At 37.2% G+C, this 20038-nt stretch overlaps 1 protein-coding gene across 2 annotated transcripts; it reads left to right on the forward strand.

Moving 5' to 3' along the window:
* Positions 1–10278: 10278 nt before the first annotated feature.
* LOC128858776 (uncharacterized transmembrane protein DDB_G0289901) lies at positions 10279–19815 on the forward strand. Of its 2 annotated transcripts, XM_054095278.1 has the most exons (22): positions 10279–10467; positions 12464–12613; positions 12777–13094; positions 13166–13306; positions 13380–13583; positions 13652–13783; positions 13904–14035; positions 14108–14173; positions 14247–14561; positions 14681–14809; positions 14883–14948; positions 15022–15204; positions 15273–15404; positions 15544–15606; positions 15680–15901; positions 15968–16153; positions 16212–16346; positions 16420–16611; positions 16678–16809; positions 16936–17067; positions 18611–18700; positions 18804–19815. In XM_054095278.1, the coding sequence occupies exons 1-22, from the start codon at positions 10374–10376 to the stop codon at positions 19757–19759; spliced, it is 4170 nt and encodes a 1389-aa protein (XP_053951253.1). In that variant the 5' UTR covers positions 10279–10373; the 3' UTR covers positions 19760–19815. The 2 variants fall into 2 exon arrangements, with proteins under 2 accessions (XP_053951253.1, XP_053951254.1); XM_054095279.1 differs by lacking the exons at positions 15022–15204; positions 15273–15404; positions 15544–15606.
* The last annotated feature ends 223 nt before the right edge of the window (positions 19816–20038 follow it).

The raw sequence follows: 20038 nt of genomic DNA on the forward strand, positions 1-20038 counted from the left end.
TTTTGCCAAAGCTTTCACAAAATTCTTCAGTAGCCCAAGTTTTATGTGCAAAGGGGGAAAATAACTTTTTTTTTCAACAAGTGGTTTTTGGTAACGTTGTTTTTTCCCACGACATGCTCGATGTGCTTGGGGAACTGACGGACTTACGACATTCAAAATCGAAGCTGTTATTCCTTGAGAACTGAGGGACTCTGCTTTTGGTGTTGGTGGTTCACGTTTTGGATATTGGATAGAATGAGGTGCGGTTTTTGTCACTGATGATACGTCGGGATACGTACGTAGCTTTGCTATATTTTCCTCCCTGAAGTTTAGTCAGGCAAAAATAGCAATCACTCACATGATCAATAGGATTCCTCCACTAAAATGGCTTACCAAAAGATAAGTATGACCGTGAGTTTGGAGTCCACGTTTTCTCCATATTTTTTGCTCGTAAACCAAAATATTGCTCGTAAGCTGCTAATATATGCGTGGTCAGCTTTTTTCGAGCACTTTCTTTGAAGATATATAAACCACAAATAAAACAGAATTTATCTGGTGCGTGCTTGCACATTTCAGTGTATTTTCTTATAACACAGATATAAACAAAGAAAAACAAAGTAAGTTCTGCTCTAGTGCAAGGTGCAATCTCAACTGCCCGACCGCCAGAAGGACTTACGAAAGGAGCCTGTATAATTTCATCATCTCATTATTCTATTGCTCTCTTTCTTTCACTTATGTATTCCGCGCCTTACGACCAGACCTTACTCGACAACAGAGTCAGTCTCTTTTCCTCTGTCATCGTGCACAAATTTATACTTGCCATGGGGGCCACCGAAATATATACAGACGTACAATGGTCATACTTCTTATTTAGCTGGAATTGGTACAATGGGCAAATAAGCCTATTCTGCGACATATATATATATATATATATACAGTCGAACTTCCATATAGTGAATTCACACGGGACCTGAAAATCACTTCACTATATAGAAACTTCATTATAAAGAAACATTGATTTTTTATGTAATTTTATTGAAATAATCAGTGAGTTTGGTTTGAATTACAGTCTTCCATTTTTAATTTTCAATAAAAGCTTCCAAATCATGTAGAAAGTTGAAAACATTAATCGGCACGTCGCTCCTCATTTCCACAAAGGTTCTAATTACGCTAATGGATGAAGCAGCTTGTATCAACGTAGGTAATGCCTCCTCAGTTTCTGCCAATTCTTCAACGGTCAAATCGTGTTCATCGTTATCTGAAATGATATTTACATATTAAATTTTTGTTTGACTATAAAAAATTAAATGCTTACCAGGTTCAGCTGGAACTCCGCGACTTTCAAAAATGCTGTTGAGAATATCTTCTTCGGATGGGTTGTCCAAAGTCTGCACACCATTATCAACATTTACGTAGTCATCAAACGATGCTTCGATATTTGGTACTTTTTTAAATGAAGACTGTAAAGCAGCCAAATCCTCCGCATTTTTTAAAATCACTTCCTTATTTTTTAAAATATTTGATAAAGTGCTGGGAAGAACTCCGAATTCATTGGCAATATCTTTTTTTTTTTCTTTCCTTCATTAACTTTGTTAATCATTAATAACTTTTTTTCAAGCGAAATGCTGCTTCGATGCGTCATTTTAACTTCAATCACTGAATAAAACTGTAATAGCTCAGCTCTTTCTGTTTTAATTTTGGGATTCCCCTCATTACAGTTTGTCCACATCTAACTGTAATTTTTTGCAACAAAAAAATTTTGAAAAAATTCACTATATGGAGACAAAAACTTAGGACACTTGAATTTCCAGCTGTAAAATTTGTTCATTATATAGAAAACTTCACTATATAGAAATTCATTATAAGGAGACAAAAATACACCGTAAGTAGAACGAAAAAGCAGTGTCTTCGAAACGAGTTCATTATAAGGAGAGCTTCATTATATGGAAGTTCACTGTAGAGAAGTTCGACTGTATATATATCTATTTGTATGAAATAAATATTGTTTTTAATTATAGTGAGCCTAAGAAGAGTTATTTTGAGTGACTCAATACGCAGGCTGGCATGATTTACTTTTGTTCGAAACCGTATTGTATACATCAAACGACAGACGATGAAATTGTCTTCATTCACATCATATGTTATAACTTCTAAAATTTTTCGTCGATTCAGACAAACTTAGGCTTAAAATGTAAAATGTTGTTTTCGAAATTGCTAGTAATAACTGCACTATTGCCCAAAAAACAGATTTTTTGGGAATATCTGGGAAACCGTTCTTTGAAAAAAAAAAAAAATATAAAATTCATTTTTGGTTTCAGCGACCTAAAATTAGTTTAAAAAACGCTTTTTGGTCGAGGACCATTTTTGAAAGTGAAAAAGTGTAAACTAGTGTAATGTACAAAAACGTAAGCGACTCGGTCAAAAACAAAAAAATCTGGTGTACGAGTATAAAAAGCATGTATTTAAAATATGTAACGCAATTAAAAAAAATAGTAATAATAACAGAAAATTTTACATAAAAACCATGTTTTGAAAAACTGCTTACGTTATTTGTTTACTACTACAAGTGTAATAAATACAAGCGCCTATCAGCTTCGCTCTTCATGCAATGCCGTTTAAAGAAGCAACGACTTCTTGACATTTCCGGGGTTGCTTTGCGCTGTGGTCACGTGTGCTTGGCGCTAGCTGTTTATGTTGTTAATGCTGCTGTTGCGGGCGTTGGTGTTGGCGTTGCAGTATTGCTGACTCATCGGTGCTTTGTTTAAGGTTTCTTTCTTCTTTTCTTTCTTCGAGGTAGCCAACTTCTCGCCAGTTTCTCATTGATCAGTTACTCCTCTTCTTTAAGGGGTTAGCAGTAGTTTGAGGCATTAAAAATGAATAATTTTGTTAATTTTTTTCCAGAGTAATTTAATTGATTCCATAAAGTTATTAGTAACACACATTGGACTGCATTAGTAAGTAATATTTTAACTTAACTATACTAAATTCTTATTCAAAACATTAATTAGGACAAACTTTCGAAATTTGTAATTAAAATTAAAATTAAAAATTGGTAAAAACAATGTCGCGCGTTCGTTATATGGAGAAAATCTGCAATACCATCAGGGAAAAAATTATTAAAAATCAACGGCAATTTTAGTTTATTTAAACAAACACTTTATTCTATTAAAATTTAATCGGAGGGTTTGGCGTAACAGTTCTGAGGCTTTGTTGTTTGGCCGAACGAAATTAGGCGATGACAAGTGGTGTTTATGTTATATTTACATTCTGTCAAAAAAGTACCGGGAATTGTTCAATAGAACGCAAAATAATTTTTAATCATCAAAATTTATTTTATCGCTTTCAAAATAGGCTACATTCGCATCAATATTCATATGCCAACGATAAGTCCAGTCATCAAATTACCTTTTAAACGCATTTGAAGAGATCTTCTTCAGCTTCTTCAGCGAATTCTCCTTAATCGACGCAAAGCGACGTCCGCGGAGTGTCAATTTAAATTTTGGGAAAAGCAAAAAGTCACAGGGGCTAAGTCCGGTGATGATATTTGTCGAGTTTTTGCTAAAAACAGTGTTTACAATATGAGCGTTGTGAGACTGTGCGTTATCACAGAGCCAGATCCATGAGTTTTCGTTCCACAACTTGGGTCGTTTCCTACGCACATTCTCTCTCAAACGTCGCATAGCTTCCAAATACAATAATATTCTTTATTTACCGTAGAATGATTTGGAACGAAATCCGAGTGAACAACACCATGATAATAAAAGAAACCGAGTAGCATGACTTTAACTTTTAACCGACTTTGGCGTGGCTTTTTGGGGTTTGGCGCCCTTCAGTCACCTGTTGTCTTGTTTGCATGTCAAACTCATATATCCACGTCTCATTACTTGTTATGATGCGCTGGATAAACGTCGGGTCGGAATTCACTAGGTCCATGATGTGGACCAGTTCTAATCACCCCCGTCTGAGAGTCTTTGTCTCCTTGTGACATATTGATGTTTTTTGTCATTGCTCCGCCTTTTAGAGCAAATTTGCTAGTATTAGGCGTTCGTGAGTGTCGTTCGTCAATCAAAGAGTTAGTGCGTACGTGTATGCTGTTGTTGTAGCAGCAATACTAAACCATGCCAGTGTAACCATGTAGTCAGTACCAGTTGTCTTCGTCTAACTCATCTAAAGGTAGGCCCAGGAAACTTGCTGTTTCGACAGGTTGGGTCCAGAGGGAGAGGGATGTTAGATGAGTGAAAAAGCGAGAAAGATTGGTGAGACAATTGATCACTTTGGCGCACAGTCCATCAATGTCATTGCCCGACGCCATTATCGTCAGCGTAGGAGACCAAGGAGACTCACTCTGGTGGCTGGGGGAGCTTCGATATGCACCCTATGATCAAAAAGTACCGGGAATGTTTAATTTAAACGAACCACGCACGTGGGAATCGGTCCATATTTTTTTCTTATATTGGTAGGACTCTAAGACACACACCTGCGCCATCGGATCGTTAGTGTCTGCCTGGCCGGCCGGAAATGTGGGCAAACAATTCTTGGACTTTGCATGATGACAACGCGCCATCGCACCGAGCCCAACACCAAGTAAATACCATCGTGCAAGCATCGTATTCACCTGATATATTCCCGTGCGATTTCTTTTTTTTCCCAAGTTGAAGTTACCACTTCGTGGAAGGAGATTTCAGTCGATAGAGGAGATCAAAGAGAATGCGACGTAGGAGCTGAAGGCCATCCCTTCGTCGGCCTCCCAGTGGATCATGAAGGACTGGAGGTCATATTTTGAAGGTGATAAAATAAATTAATCTGAAATTTAACTCTGTTTTGTTTTATTTAAACATTCCCGGTACTTTCTGAGCATAGGGTAGAAGTTGAAGCACCGGACAGTCCAGTAAATCCAAAAGGGAGGCGAGATAGTTAGTGTCAGACAGCGTTCTAACGAGAGGCGCATTAGCACTATATAATGTCCTCCTAAAGCCAACATGAAAACGGCGAAAATTCCTGCAAGGAACATTAAAATGTATTCTTTCTAGAAGAAACGGGCAGTCAATTTGTCCTTTAACGAGATCGAAGATAAAAGGAGCTGCCTGAAACGTACCTCTGTCACTTAATGGACAGAGACTAATCAAGCGACAGCGTGAGTCGTATGATGGTTTGGGGTCTGAGAAATTGAGTGAATGTAGCGCGAAACGCACAACAATTTTTTGAACCCTCTCCACTCGATTTATATGGACTGCATTATAAGGTCTCCCAATAAAAGAGGCATAATCTAATTTGGACCGCACAAATGCAGAGTATAAAATCTTAAGAGTATATGGGTCGGTCAGTGAAGTGCGATGAGCGACGTCTAACAAAAGCGAGCATAGCAAGTGAATTGGAAATGGCATAATTTATGTGCGCGATGAAATTAAGTTTAGAATCAAAGAAGACCCCTAAACCTTTTATCACATCAGACGAAGCAAGATATGTATAATTGATATGATAAGAGGTATAGAGGGGGTTTTCAAGCTTAGAAAATGAGATTTTATGACATTTTTCAATATTAAGAAATATACGATTCATAAGGCACCAGGAAAATAAATTATTCAACTCGGACTGTAGGGCGGCTGAATCACTAGAATTTCTTATTTCAGCGTACACTTTTAGGTCATCAGCATAGAGAAGAAAATTAGCGAAGGAAAAGCAGGAACAAATATCATTAATAAACAAAAGAAATAAAAAAGGTCCTAAAATACTACCCTGAGGTACACCAGAGGTGGCAGTGTACTGTTGCGAAGAAACTCCATCGATAACTACAGTACAGCATCTCTTTATTAAATAGGATCGAATCCAATCAAGGAACATAGAATGAAAACCGAGACAAGCCAATTTAGTTACTAAAATCATATGGGAGATTTTATCAAAGGCTTTAGAGAAATCCGTGGAAATCGCTGTTCAATAAGCGTCGCACTTCAAATGTAGGGGTAGAATCTCTGAAAAGCGTAAATTTCGCTACGCGAAATGTATGAATACTTTCTGGATTCGTTCAATTCTAGCAGCATGGCATGTATAATACGCAGACCAAATAAAGCATGCATACTCTAGTTTGGAACGTACAAATGTCATATACAAAAGCTTCAGGGTATAAGAGTCGGAGTAATCGGAGATATTAGTGCAATACTTACCGCATAACCTACGGATACCAGACAAAAAAAGTGAAATGAGTTTTTTCTTTCTTACCATTTTCAGATGTGATTTTTGTATTTGTTTAAATATTCGTTTTATATTTTAGAATATGTACAGGGTAGTCCATATAATGTTTTGTTTAATCATTTAGACATTTAACCATTTAGACAGCGACAGCTTTTTCCCGTACGAAAAGGCTCGTATCGAGTATTCCATCAATAAGCCACTTTTTTGCATCTCGTGACACATAAAATCTACCACCTTTTGTTTGAATAGTATCTACAGCCTCAGATAGTGTCCTCCTGTTCCAACTCGACTTCACCAGATTCATTGCGAGTGCCAGTTTGAACCACGAATACGGTGTCCACGTTTTAATGCATTTTCTTTGTCATAATAGTATTACTCAAATCAGCCTCAATACTACCACTTATTTAGTCTTCTTCTTCTTCAGCCCTGGCACACGTAACATTGACAAATCTTCTATCAAGCTCTTCTCTTTCCTTCGAATGGGTTCCTAACTCTAGAATATTTTAGTAAAAGTGGAAGAAAAGTAAAATTTGAGGAAAAAGCATTTCGTTTATACGAGGGGCGCCTTTTATATTATATGTCGGGATTAGAGAACAAAAACAAATTTTAATCATCAAAAATCTCTTTATTGTTTTTCAAAATATTCTCCATGAAGATCTATATACTTTTGCATGTGTTTGAACCAATTGTCGAAGCACTTTTGCCACTCTGATTGAGGTGCCTCCAAAACATGCATTCTGAATGCCGCAACCGCTTCTTCAGGTGTCGAAAAACGTTGACCTCTCAGTTTGGTTTTTACCTACGGGAATAAAAAGATGTCTAACGGTGCCAAGTCAGGACTATACGGCGGATGACCCATTAATTCGATGTTTTGGGTGCTCAAAAATGCAGTTGCTTGAGCCGATGTCTGAGAGCTCGCATTGTCCTGGTGAAGGGTGATTGGTTTTCCTAATTTCTTGGAAGACAACTGACAAACAAATGGTTGTGTACCACTCAGAATTTACTGTTCTGCGTTGTTCTGGTGGTACGGTTGCGACATGTCCAGTTTTTCCGAAACAACAGGCGACCATTTGCTTGGAAGTGCTTCGTGCGCGAACAACTTTTGTTGGATTTGGCTCATCTTGAAACACCGATACAGTCGACTGCTGTTTACTTTCGGGCTCATACGCATAAATCCATGATTCATCACCTGTCACGATGTCACAGACGTATTTCGAAGCCGTGCGATCGTATTTTTTGAGCATTTCCTTCGACCAATCGACACGAGCCTTTTTTTGAGCGATTGACAAATTGTGTGGGATCCAAAGCGAACAAATTTTTTTGACAGTCAAATGTTTATGCAATATTGAATGTATGCTGGCCCCACTAATGCCTAAGATTGTCTCAATCTCACGACAGGTCACATGACGATCTTGCAATATCAGTTCGCGCACAGCATCAATGGTTTTCGGAACAACAACTGATTTTGAACGACCTTCACGAAATTCGTCTTGGAGTGAACTACGACCACGATTGAATTCACCATACCATCGATAAACACTGGTCCTTGATGGAGCTTCATCGCCAAAAAATGAATTAAGTTCATCCATGCAATGTTGCTGAGTTAATCCACGTCGAAAGTTGTAAAAAATATTCGCACGAAAATGTTCACGATTTAATACCATTTTTGGACCGAGATGAATCTTTTAAGTTACTGTAAACAACACAAATAGCGCTGATATTTCAAAACGTTCTGAGTACGTAAAAGCCAACAAATTTCAAATTTTGCGATACAGCTGTCGGTTGCCAGATTGCAACACCAGGGTTGCCAAATCCCGAAATATAAAAGGATATCATAGATCATTTTTATTGGGGCAGTGCGCGCAAAAGGTGGTCGTTTTGGCAATTCGAGGCCGTTACATTTTAATTATCGATTACGGAAATACATAGTGGGTAAGATTGTTTTGAGAATATGGAAGCTATCAAGAAGAGTACATTTTGCAATATCTCCTTGACCAAAAATATAGGTACATTTTTATTCCTCAGCAGTCAATATCATATGTAGTGCCAGCTATACAAAGTCCCGTTAGATTCTGTAAGTAATTCAACCCAATGTGAAAGTCGTGTAGATGAATGCCCTTCGGCGCGATTTTCGCATGTTATTTATATAAGGTAAGAGGGGCTTTCTTATCCCATTTCCTCTACAATCATAATTCAATCACAAATTTCCCCTATTTCCCCCCTTGGATCCGCCCCTGAGCGTTGGTAACTAGCCTTAATTTACGACACTCAAGAGTTCAGCGAATGAAATTAATGATTTGATCATCGTCCTGGAAGCAAACATCTTTGTTATCAATCGGCACCACCTTGGTAGCGTTCGAGATGCATCTAAGACCTCTGCCGTACTAGGTTAGATTATAGTGGTAGCCTACTATGGCTCACACTCAGGCTCGTAGCCCATTGTGAAGGCGCATGGGAACTTGTCCTAATCTCTCCTAAAACCAAACTGAACTGATTGATATCTTGAAAAATTCCTGATTTCCACAGTGCGGATATCTCCATACTCATTGAAAAATTGCCTGCTAAAAGTGGTAAAACTTCGTCTGGACAGAGCAGGATAGCGGCGCAGAAGGACCAGAATCGTTTCTTCCTATTATTTCATATAGATAACTTACGGAGAACTCATGTGTCTGCGCAGCTAGTCTCTGATCTTGTCTGCCTGTTAGATAGTATCCTGCTATAAAATAAATGAATGTGTTAAGGCTATGCTTGTTTTTTGACTAAGCAGAGATCCGGTGTGTTTGGCACTTGGGAGTTGGCCACAAGTGTCCGTGAACTTTGCAGGTAAGTGCAACTTTTGCTAAAATAAATAGGCTTTATACACCTATTTCATTGCCTACATATGTGCTCGTTGGGCAATTTAATACCGAGTGTCGATAGTTCAGCTGCCCTACATGTTGCAATGGCCAGAAGCCCGTAATACATCTATGCGAAGTGACTCAGTCATCTCGCTGAAAGATGTGCGGCATTTCAGACTACCTTGCGGTTAGCGATTGCTTTGTAAGGGATTTATCGTGCCACGCTCTGAAAAAAGTAGTATCTATTCAATACTTCCTATGTGAATGCCGTACACTACAAAGAATGCCCTACAGATTGCTGGGGAACTACTCATTCAAAAATCGGCACAGTGCAATTTAGTTGGAAAAGTTTATTTTCGGTCGGTATTACAATGTGCCTTTCTGACCACCAAATGAACTCTTATCTGAGCTAACGTAGGAAGGATACGATGACGACTAATTGACTTAGTAAAGAGATAATGAGCCATGCCATAAGATCTCAAAGAAATTTTCAGACTGCTTGACTCCCTTTGATCAGAAGTTGGAAAAGTTAGCTTGAGCAGCAGAGTTGCAACGATGAATGAACTCAGGCAGCATCTAAACTGATGTACTCGTATGTCAGGTACATCTATAAGTCGTCCTTTCACCATTCGTATTGTCAATTCTGATTTTTCTAAGTGAGGTTGAAAGCTAAGCTAATGGGCCATGACGTGATTAAAGTAACGCCCGTCGGTCTCCTGCGTCACACCTGTACAAAGTGATGTGGCACTTGTCTTCTTTAAACTGCATCCATCAGCAATGTAAATAGGCCTGTAGTTAAAAATAAATGCTCCCATTTTCATTTTCTCATTTTTCAAAGTCAGGCTAAAGGTATTATTTCTTATTTCAATGTTACTAGTATTGCCATTCACAGGCCATCATTTATCAATAATAATGGTTACTATTTTCCTATTAGGTTCTGCATTAATCAAAAATATATTGCATACATAGTTTTTGTACCAAAAGACGTTGAGTTTTGCTTAAAGCAGAGATCACAAATTCTTAAGAATATAAGCACCCACATACAAACATACACGAGTATACTTATAAGTATTTAGATAACTCTTCATAGCCGGCATAGACGCACGTCTTGAATGCATTTCGTCAACGCTTCAAAAAATCTACTTAGATAAAGAGTTCAGCACAAGCAGACCACTGTTGATAACAACAGCTAAGAAGCTGAGGTCAGATCTCTGTTTGCATATAAAAGCCACTACCAAGCGCATCTTCAGTCATACTCTGACGGTGACCTGAACATTGGTGTGCAACAGTGGCATATATTTTCGGAAAAGTGAAATATTTTTAATTCCATTAATTTTGTTTGTGATAATATAAAAGAAAAAAATCGTGATGCGTTTCGCGGCCGTTTGGCTATTGGCGGCTACGGCCGGTTTTACAGTTTTAGGACTGAGTGAAGCGAATATTCCTGGTGGGCAGCAAACAAGTGAGTGCAATGGATAAGTGAATTGTGAATTAGTTGCTTGACCAATTGATGCTGCAAATGGCATTGAATTTCCTTTATATAGGAGATACTTATATAATACATAACAGTAGCAATCTAGCTAAGGTGGTTAAAAAAGGTGGAGACAAAACACCAATGAAGGCTTGCTAGGTGCGAGTGCAAATGCATTAGAATGCTTCAAAATTATGGTCTCAAAATAAGATGAAAAAAAAGCTAGGGATTTTGTGTATCTAGTCCCACCTGGCGTAAGAGATAACATTTCCCTTGCATAATTGGCCACATTGGTGCTGAAGATTACTTGGTTGCGTTGCTATCGACCCATCTTCAGCAACCTCTGAGTCACTTCGGTGATATATTATTTGATATCACTGTTATTGTCATCTGAAAATTGTGGCACGTACGCGTCACTAATGTCGGGAAAAATTGAATTACCTTCAACCCTTTCGTCTAGAAGGGACTAATTTTTTTTTTTTAATAATTGCTCTACTATTATTATTGTTTTTTCCCCCAACTTGAATGTAAAGAGTTTCATTTTTAATTTTTAACTTTTTTAATATTTAATTTGTTTTTTTTTTAATAATTTTCTGATTAAAAAATATTCCGATTTATATAAAAATAATTTCATTTTTAATATTGGAATCTTTTTACTATTTGATATTTCTTTAATATTATTGTTTTTTTTTGTTTTGTTACAGAAATTTTTTTAATAAAAAATATTCCGATTTGCATACAAAAATTTAAGCTTTTAATTTCTTACTATTTTTTATTTTGATTTTAAAATTTAACTTTTCTAATACTTTTTTTTTAATATTTGATTTGCTGTATTGATATTAGATTTAATATTGTAGATATTTCTATATTGGAATTTTTTTAATATTTAATTTTCTTATTAAAAATATTTCGATATATTCATACATATTTAAATTTTGAAATTCGTAATTTTTTAGTTTTTTTTTTAATTTGTCTTCTTTTCTCAATCAATGCCATTTTTATTAGAAAATATTGCAACTTAAATGCAAAGAGTACGATTTTTAATTTTTAATTTTTAACCTTTTGTTTTTTAATAATTTTCTGATTAAAAAATTTTCCGATTTAAATATAAATATTTCCATTTTAAATATTTGAATTTTTTACTATTTGATTTTTTTATACAATAGTTTTTTATATTGTTTTTTTTTTTGTTACAGAATTTTTTTTATTAAAACATATTCCTATTTGAATATAAAAACTTAAGTGTTTCACTTTTAATATTTTTTTAATTTAATTTTTTCCGATTAAAACATGTTCCGATTTAAATATAAATATTTTCATTTTAAATATTTGAATTTTTTTACCATTTGATTTTTTTATATTGTGTTTTTTTTGTTACAAACATTTGTTTATTAAAAAATATTCCGATGTGAATATAAAAATTTAAGTGTTTTACTTTTAATATTTTTAATTTGATCTCTTTCTGATTAAAAAATTTTCCGATTTAAATATAAATATTTTTATTTTAAATATTTGGATTTTTTTCCATCTGATTTTTTTATATTTGTTTTATTTTTGTTACAGAATCTTTTTTATTAAAAAATATTCCGATTCGCGTATAAAAATTTAGGTGTTTTATTTTTTAAAATTTTTTAATTTGATTTTTTTCTCAATCTACACATTTTTTTTATTAAAAACATTGCGATTTAAATATAAAAATTTACTTTTTTAATATTTACCTTTTTCAATAGTTAACTCTTTTTAAAATTTGATTTTATTTTCTCAACAAAAGAGTTTTCTTATTAAAAAATACTCCAATTTTAATTTAAATAAATAATTTTTTTAAATTTTATTCGAAAAAGTTAAAGAAACAATGCTGGATTTAAAAAGTGTATTTGATTTGCTTTTATTATTTAAATTTTTTATTAAAATAAAATTTTTCCTCGCACAAAAAAACAAAGAACAAAAATAAAAACACTTTAATATTTGTATTTAATTTTTTTTTCAGTGAACAAAGCCACTCAAATTGCTGGCAACAACAATGCAGTGACCAGTTTATTAAATGTTGATCCGCAAGCGAACGTGGGCGTCAATGCCTTGAATGCGATTCCTCAAACATCTGGTGGTGCTGCAAATAATATTGGAGGCCAGCAAACGCGTAAGTAAAAAACCACTTACTCAACTAGTTACTCTACTAGTTATTCACTGTGAATTAAGAGATAAACTTCAAACTGCAAATTAGTACCTACTAACTCTTTGACCTTAACCTTGAGTTTCATCTATTTTTGTGTACTGATGAATAACCAATTTTGTCCTTTCAGAATCTGCTGGTAATCGCATTGCTGGTCAAGGAAATACTGTCACGAATCTCGCAAATGTCAGTCCTCAAGCAAATGTTGACGTGAATCTCTTAAATTCTATCTCGCAACAAACCTCTGGAGCAGCTGGCGGTGGCAATAGTGGTGGAGCATTTAATAAAATTAGCAGCCCCATCGAACAAGAAGCAGTTTATACATCCAGTGGTGCTGCGTACACATCCAGTGGAGCTGCATATACATCCAGTGGTGCTGCATCTACATCCAGTGGTGCTGCATCTAGCCCCGGTAGAGCAGCTAGCAGCCAAAGTGGCAGTGTTCAAAGTAAAAATAAAAGCTGAGATTCCTTAAGAACTAAAAATAATATGAAACCTTTCCGAATTGAAATTTTCTAGCACAAACTCCGACGTACTCGTATCAATCACCGGTTGATCCGCGCGCAAATTTTTGTAGACAATACTTAAACTCGATACGTCGTGCAGCGCCTGCTAGCACTGGCAGTGCGACAGGAAATAATCTTGGTGGCACCCAAACTCGTAAGTAAAAGAAAGACAGAAAACTCGAGCAGAGTCCTATTGCAACTTTCGTAATGTATTTGAAATATTTCAGTAAACAGAGGTGCCAATATTGTAGGAGATGGAAATAGTGCTACGAGTCTTATCAATGCCGATCCACAAGTGAATGTTGGCCTCAATTTGCTCAACTCAATCACACAAACGGCTTCTGGCGCAACTGGTTCTGGAGGTGGATTAGCAGGTGGTCCCTTAGGAGGCGTGGGTGGTGCGACTAATAACATCGGGGGCAAGCAAAGTAGTCAGTTTTCAATGATTCCTGATAATATATCCGGCAGGCAAACAACTAATTCTGACTTTTTCTTTCAGTGGACAAAAGCACCAACATTAGGGGTAGTGGCAATCAAGTCTTCAGTTTGTTAAATTTGGATCCTCAGATAAACGCGGATGTAAACGCTTTGAACTCTATTAGACAACAATTAATTTCTGCGGCTCAAACTCGTAAGTTAATATAGAAATAATTCTTGTAGATTAGTAAACAATTCGTAGTTGGAATTGTTAGAATTTTTTTGCTTCTACTGCAATTTTATATTGAAATTTTTCTGACTTGGAACTTTCCAGAAAGAACTTTAGCACTTATTGCCAATGATCCGCAAGCGATTTCTTGCATACAATACTTAAACTCGATCCGTCGTGTGGTGCCCACTACACCTGGCGGAGCATCAAGAAATAATATTGGTGGCAGCCAAGCTCGTAAGTAAAAGAAAAAAGTAATAAATAGAAGAACTTGGTTGCAACGTTTGTAATGTCTTTGAAATATTTCAGAAAATACTGGTGCCCCTACTAACCTCGACAGTGCGGCAGGAAATAATCTTGGTGGCACCCAAGTTCGTAAGTAAAAGAAAGACAGAAAAATCTAGCAGAAAACTGTCGCAACTTTTGTAATTTATTTGAAATATTTCAGTAAATAGAGGTGCCAGTATTGTAGGAGATGGAAATGGTGTTTCAAGTCTTATCAATGCCGATCCCCAAGTGAATGTTGGCCTCAATTTGCTCAACTCAATAACACAAACGGCTTCTGGCGCAACTGGTGCTGGTGCTGGAGCAGCAGGCAGTGAAAGCGGTGGATTATTAGGTGGTCCACTGGGAGGCAAAGGCACCAGTATTACCGGTAGTGGCAATCGAGTCTTCAGCTTGTTAAATTTGGATCCTCAGATAAACGCGGATGTAAACGCTTTGAACTCTATTAGACAACATTTAGTTTCTGCGGCTCAAACTCGTAAGTTAATATAGAAATAATTCTAGTAGATTAGTAAAAAACTAGCAGTTCGAATTGTTAGAGTTTTTTGCTTCTACTGCAGTTTTATATTGAAACCTCTCTGATTTGAAATTTTCCAGAAGAAACTTCAGCACTTATCGCCAATGATCTGCAAGCGTTTGCTTGCACACAATACCTAAACTCCTTACGTTGTGTGGTGCCTACTAGCACTGGCGGAGCAACAAGAAGTTCTGGTGGCAGTCAAGTTCGTAAGTAAAAGGAAAAAGGAATAAGTTAGAAGAACTTTGTTGCTACTTTTGTAATGTCTTTGAAATATTTCAGAAAATACTGGTGCCCCTACTAACCTCGGCAGTGCGGCAGGAAATAATCTTGGTGGCACCCAAACTCGTAAGTAAAATAAAAACAGAAAAATCTAACAAAAACCTGTAGCAACTTCTCTAACATATTTGAAATATTTCAGTAAATAGAGGCGCTAATATTGTAGGAGATAGAAATAGTGTTACGAGTCTTATCAATGCCGATCCCCAAGTGAATGTTGGCCTCAAATTGCTCAACTCAATAACGCAAACGGCTTCTGGCGCAACTGGTTCTGGAGGTGGATTAGCAGGTGGTGCGACTAGTAACATCGGGGGCAAGCAAAGTAGTCAGTTTTCAATGATTCCTGATAATATATCCGGCAGGCAAATAACTAATTCTGACTTTTTATTTTAGCGAACAAAGGCACCAACATTAGGGGTAGTGGCAATCAAGTCTTCAGTTTGTTAAATCTGGATCCTCAGATAAACGCGGATGTAAACGCTTTGAACTCTATTAGACAACATTTAGTTTCTGCGGCTCAAACTCGTAAGTTAATATAGAAATAATTCTAGTAGATTAGTAAAAAACTAGCAGTTCGAATTGTTAGAGTTTTTTGCTTCTACTGTAATTTTATATTGAAACCTCTCTGATTTGCAACTTTTGTAATGTATTTGAAATATTTCAGAAAATACTGCTACTACTAACCTCGGCAGTGCGGCAGGAAATAATCTTGGTGGCACCCAAGTTCGTAAGTAAAAGAAAGACAGAAAAATCTAGCAGAAACCTGTCGCAACTTTTGTAATTTATTTGAAATATTTCAGTAAATAGAGGTGCCAGTATTGTAGGAGATGGAAATGGTGTTTCGAGTCTTATCAATGCCGATCCCCAAGTGAATGTTGGCCTCAATTTGCTCAATTCAATAACACAAACGACTTCTGGCGCAACTGGTGCTGGAGCAGCAGGCAGTGAAAGCGGTGGAGTATTAGGTGGTCCACTGGGAGGGTTGAGTGGAGCAACTAATAACATCGGTGGCAAGCAAACCAGTTAGTATTCAATGCTTTCTGAATACGTCGGGCTGACAAACAACTCATTCTGATTTTTTATTTTAGTGAACAAAGGCACCAGTATTACCGGTAGTGGCAATCGAGACTTCAGCTTGTTAAATTTGCATCCTCAGATAAATGCAGATGTGAATGCTTTGAATTCTATCACACAGGAAGCAGTATATACCTCCAGGGGTGCTGCATCTTCTTCGGGTAGTACAGCTAGCAGCAGAAATGGCGGTGCTCAAACTCGTGAGTAAATAGAAAAACAGGATGTAACATGAAATCTCTCTGACTTGAAATTTTCCAGAACAAGCTCTAACGACTCTCACTACGGACGATCCGCGCGCGAATTTTTGCACACAATACTTAAACTCGATACGTCGTGCAGCGCCTGCTAGCACTGGCAGTGCGGCAGGAAATAATCTTGGTGGCACCCAAGTTCGTAAGTAAAAGGGAGACAGAAAAATCGAGCAGAGTCCTATTTCAACTTTCGTAATGTATTTGAAATATTTCAGTAAACAGAGGTGCCAATATTGTAGGTGATGGAAATGGTGCTACGAGTCTTATCAATGTCGATCCCCAAGTGAATGTTGGCCTCAATCTGCTCAATTCAATAACACAAACGGCTTCTGGCGCAACTGGTTCTGGAGGTGGTGCATTGGGAGGCTTGGGTGGTGCGACTAATAACATCGGTGGCAAGCAAACAAGTCAGTATTCAATGATTCCTGATTTTATTTGGCAGGCAAACAATTCATTCTGACTTTTTCTTTCAGTGGATAAGAGCGCCAGTGTTAGAGGCAGTGGCAATACAGTCTTCAGCTTATTAAATGTTGATCCCCAGATAAACGCAGATGTAAACGCTTTGAACTCTATTAGACAAGAATCAGTTTCTGCGGCTCAAATTCGTAAGTTAATATAGAAATAATTCTCGTAGATAAGTAAAAACTCGTAGTTCGAATTGTTAGAGTTTTTTTTCTTTTTGCTTCTACTGCAATTTTATATTGAAACCTCTCTGATTTAAAATTTTCCAGAACGAACTTCAACACTTATCGCCAACAATCTACTAGCGATTGCTTGCACACAATATTTAAACTCGATCAGTCGTGTGGAGCCTACTACCACTGGTGGAGCGGGACGAAATAATATTGGAGGTTCTCAAACTCGTAAGTAAAAAATATCTATGAAACTTTAACAATTAAAATAAATTTTATCAAATTAATATGTTGCCGCTTTTGTAATGCGTTTGAAAAATTTCAGTAAACAGATGTGCCAATATTGTAGGAGATGGAAATATTGTTACGAGTCTTATCAATATTGCCTTCTAAAACGAATTTATGTATATTGGATACTGCTCACTTAAAATGAAGACTATTTTTGAAGAGTGTAGCTGGTATGGAAGGAAGAGCTTCCGCGACTATCTCAAATCCCATTTGTGCTCAGACGTACCTTATATGGCATATTCCGGCTTGTTGAGTTTATTCGAAGCTATTCTGTTCTAGCCAAGGAAACCGTTACACATTTCATGCTTAAAGAATTTGCGTCAAAAATGCTCTGTGCTGTTTAGCTGGAGAAGAAGTTTAGCATTTGTTGATTCATACCGAGCGTATAGTGAACGAACTTAATGCTTCCATGGCTGCCTTCCTTTTAGCATAAACTCAAAATTCTTTAAATAAAACTATTCTGGGGAATAGGAATAGGCAATTGACTGCTTTCGAAAGGTGCATATATCCAACTCAGGAACTTTAAATTTATGGTTGATGGAAAAGCGCTTAAATATTACCTTCCATCCAACTGTGTTCCTTTTGTCTATCGCAGCTATTCGAGCTGCGCTGTTAACTGTCTTAGGTTAGGATAGGTTGAACTGGTTGGCTTGATGTTTGGCTATAGTTGGCCACACATAGACCAGTTTGGGGCATAGCGAGACCAGATGGAGCTCAGTAGTTATGCGTTTTGAAAGACGGGTGGATTCTTGGTGCCTGTTTCTATTGGGAATTTAAGGAGCCATTTCCAAACGACTGCTGAGATACCTTCCCGTCCATCAAACTGTGGTGGTCCCAACTATTTTAAGCGTGTTTCGAACAGCGCTTAACTGACTTGGCTGAAATATATTTCAAGTGTCGGCATTAAAATATATTTGGCATTTATTATACCCAACTCCAAGTAGGTTTCTCCGTGCACTCCGGGCTCTTTGGACTGTAATGTCAAAGCTAAATAGCCAAAAAGGTTCAAGATTAACAGACGATAAAAGGTCTTGGCTCTTCAGGTCTATGACACGTAAGACGGCGAATTATTAATCCTATCGCCAGCGTTGCTTGATACTTTACTGGAATCAAGGCCAGATAGGAATGATAATCAGGCAGATCCGTACGTCATGCGGTCAGCGTCTCTCGTGACGGTTGAAAGAGAAAAGGCAAATATTTAGTTTCTGCTTCCCTTTTATTAAATAAATGCAAGAGCTTACTTATAATCTGAGTTTCTTCACTACCCAAAATTTACACCCCTATTCAGATCTGCCTCATTCTTCACTTCAAATTAACGAAACTCAACTCCCTAAGAACTTGTACGGACATAGGATAATCATTGACAACTTTCGCTAATTCTTTTTATATTTTTAATTCTTTTTTACATTTTTGTATTGTAATTCTTTTTTACATTTTTGTATCCATTTAAATATGGCTAATGTTTCTTTACCCTTTGTTTTTATAGAAAACAGCGGTACTAATATTGAAGGTTCAAGCAATCAGGGTCCTGGTGCTGCTGATTGGGAATGTGAAAATATTGGTGGCCAACAGCAGCGTAAGTATCGTCTCATTTTTTGCGGTTTCATAGAAAATAAAATGCAAATGTTTTTTTTTTATTAATTAAAAAAAATCTAATTTTATTGTTTTCATTTTTTTAGGTAATTCCGGTACGGACATTGTTGGCAATAATAATCAAGTAATCACTGGCGCCGATATAAGTCCTCAAATCAATGCAGATCTTAATATTCTGAATAGTGTGAGGCAACAAATTCGTTGTAGAACGAAAGCGTCAACACATTTTCTGACATTACCGCCCACACTTCCTCCGACATTACCGCCCACACTTCCTCCAACATTGCCTCCCACACTTCCTCCAACACTACCGCCCACTCTTCCTCCAACACTACCTCCCACACTTCCTACGACAGTACCGCCCACACCTCCTCCGACATTACCGCCCACGCTTCCTTCGACATTACCGCCCACACCCCCTCCGACATTACCGCCCAAACTTCCTCCAACGGTACCTCCCACACTTCCTCCGACATTACCTCCCACGCTTCCTCCGACATTACCGCCCACACTTCCTCCAACATTGCCACCCCCGCGCCCTCCGACATTACCGCCCACACTTCCGCCAACACTGCCTGCTACATTACCGCCCACACTTCCTCCAACAATTCCACCTTATGTACCTCCATTCCCACCGTATTCCCATCCATACCCACCACATGTTCCCTATAACTATCCACCAGTCCCACCCGCACATTACTATACGCCATCATCTGCACCATCAGCACGGACCAATTGCTTTGAAATAAGCGATTATGATTTAGCTGGGAATAAGGAAAAAATCCGTATAGTGTGTGTTCCTCGTCCCTCAGATCCGGGTTCACAAATAGTTTTGCCAACTGTATATCCGCCAGCACCAATGCAACGTTGCTATCGCCGTCGTTGCAATCATCAAAACAAATCACCGGATACTAATTGCTGTGTTTCAAATCAGTCTGACGAAAATGTACCTGCTCCTGTGGACTCTTCCTCTGGAGAAACGGATTCAGAAAGCTATGGGCAGGTGGAGTCGCCATCCCGTTTAAGATACGATGACTATTAAAATTAATATGTTTTATACCTGATAACTAAACAACATTGAAAATAAATGCAATTCTTTCTCACAAATTCCGATTTATTAATTTCGTTTAACTTTTTAAATCTTGCAACAGATTCGGCAGTCTTTAAGCCAACTAATTTAAAAAATCTTAAATTTTAGCAAATCTAGTCTAAGTCTTAGTTTAAAGGTAAAAAGATTCAGCTTTGGAAGTTTGGTGACAATAGATAGCATTCAGTCGACCCCTCAGAGCGACAGTTTTTGAGTTCAATTACAACTGGGGCA

This window comes from Anastrepha ludens, chromosome 3 (genome assembly GCF_028408465.1).
Source record: "Anastrepha ludens isolate Willacy chromosome 3, idAnaLude1.1, whole genome shotgun sequence".
NCBI lineage: Eukaryota > Metazoa > Arthropoda > Insecta > Diptera > Tephritidae > Anastrepha > Anastrepha ludens.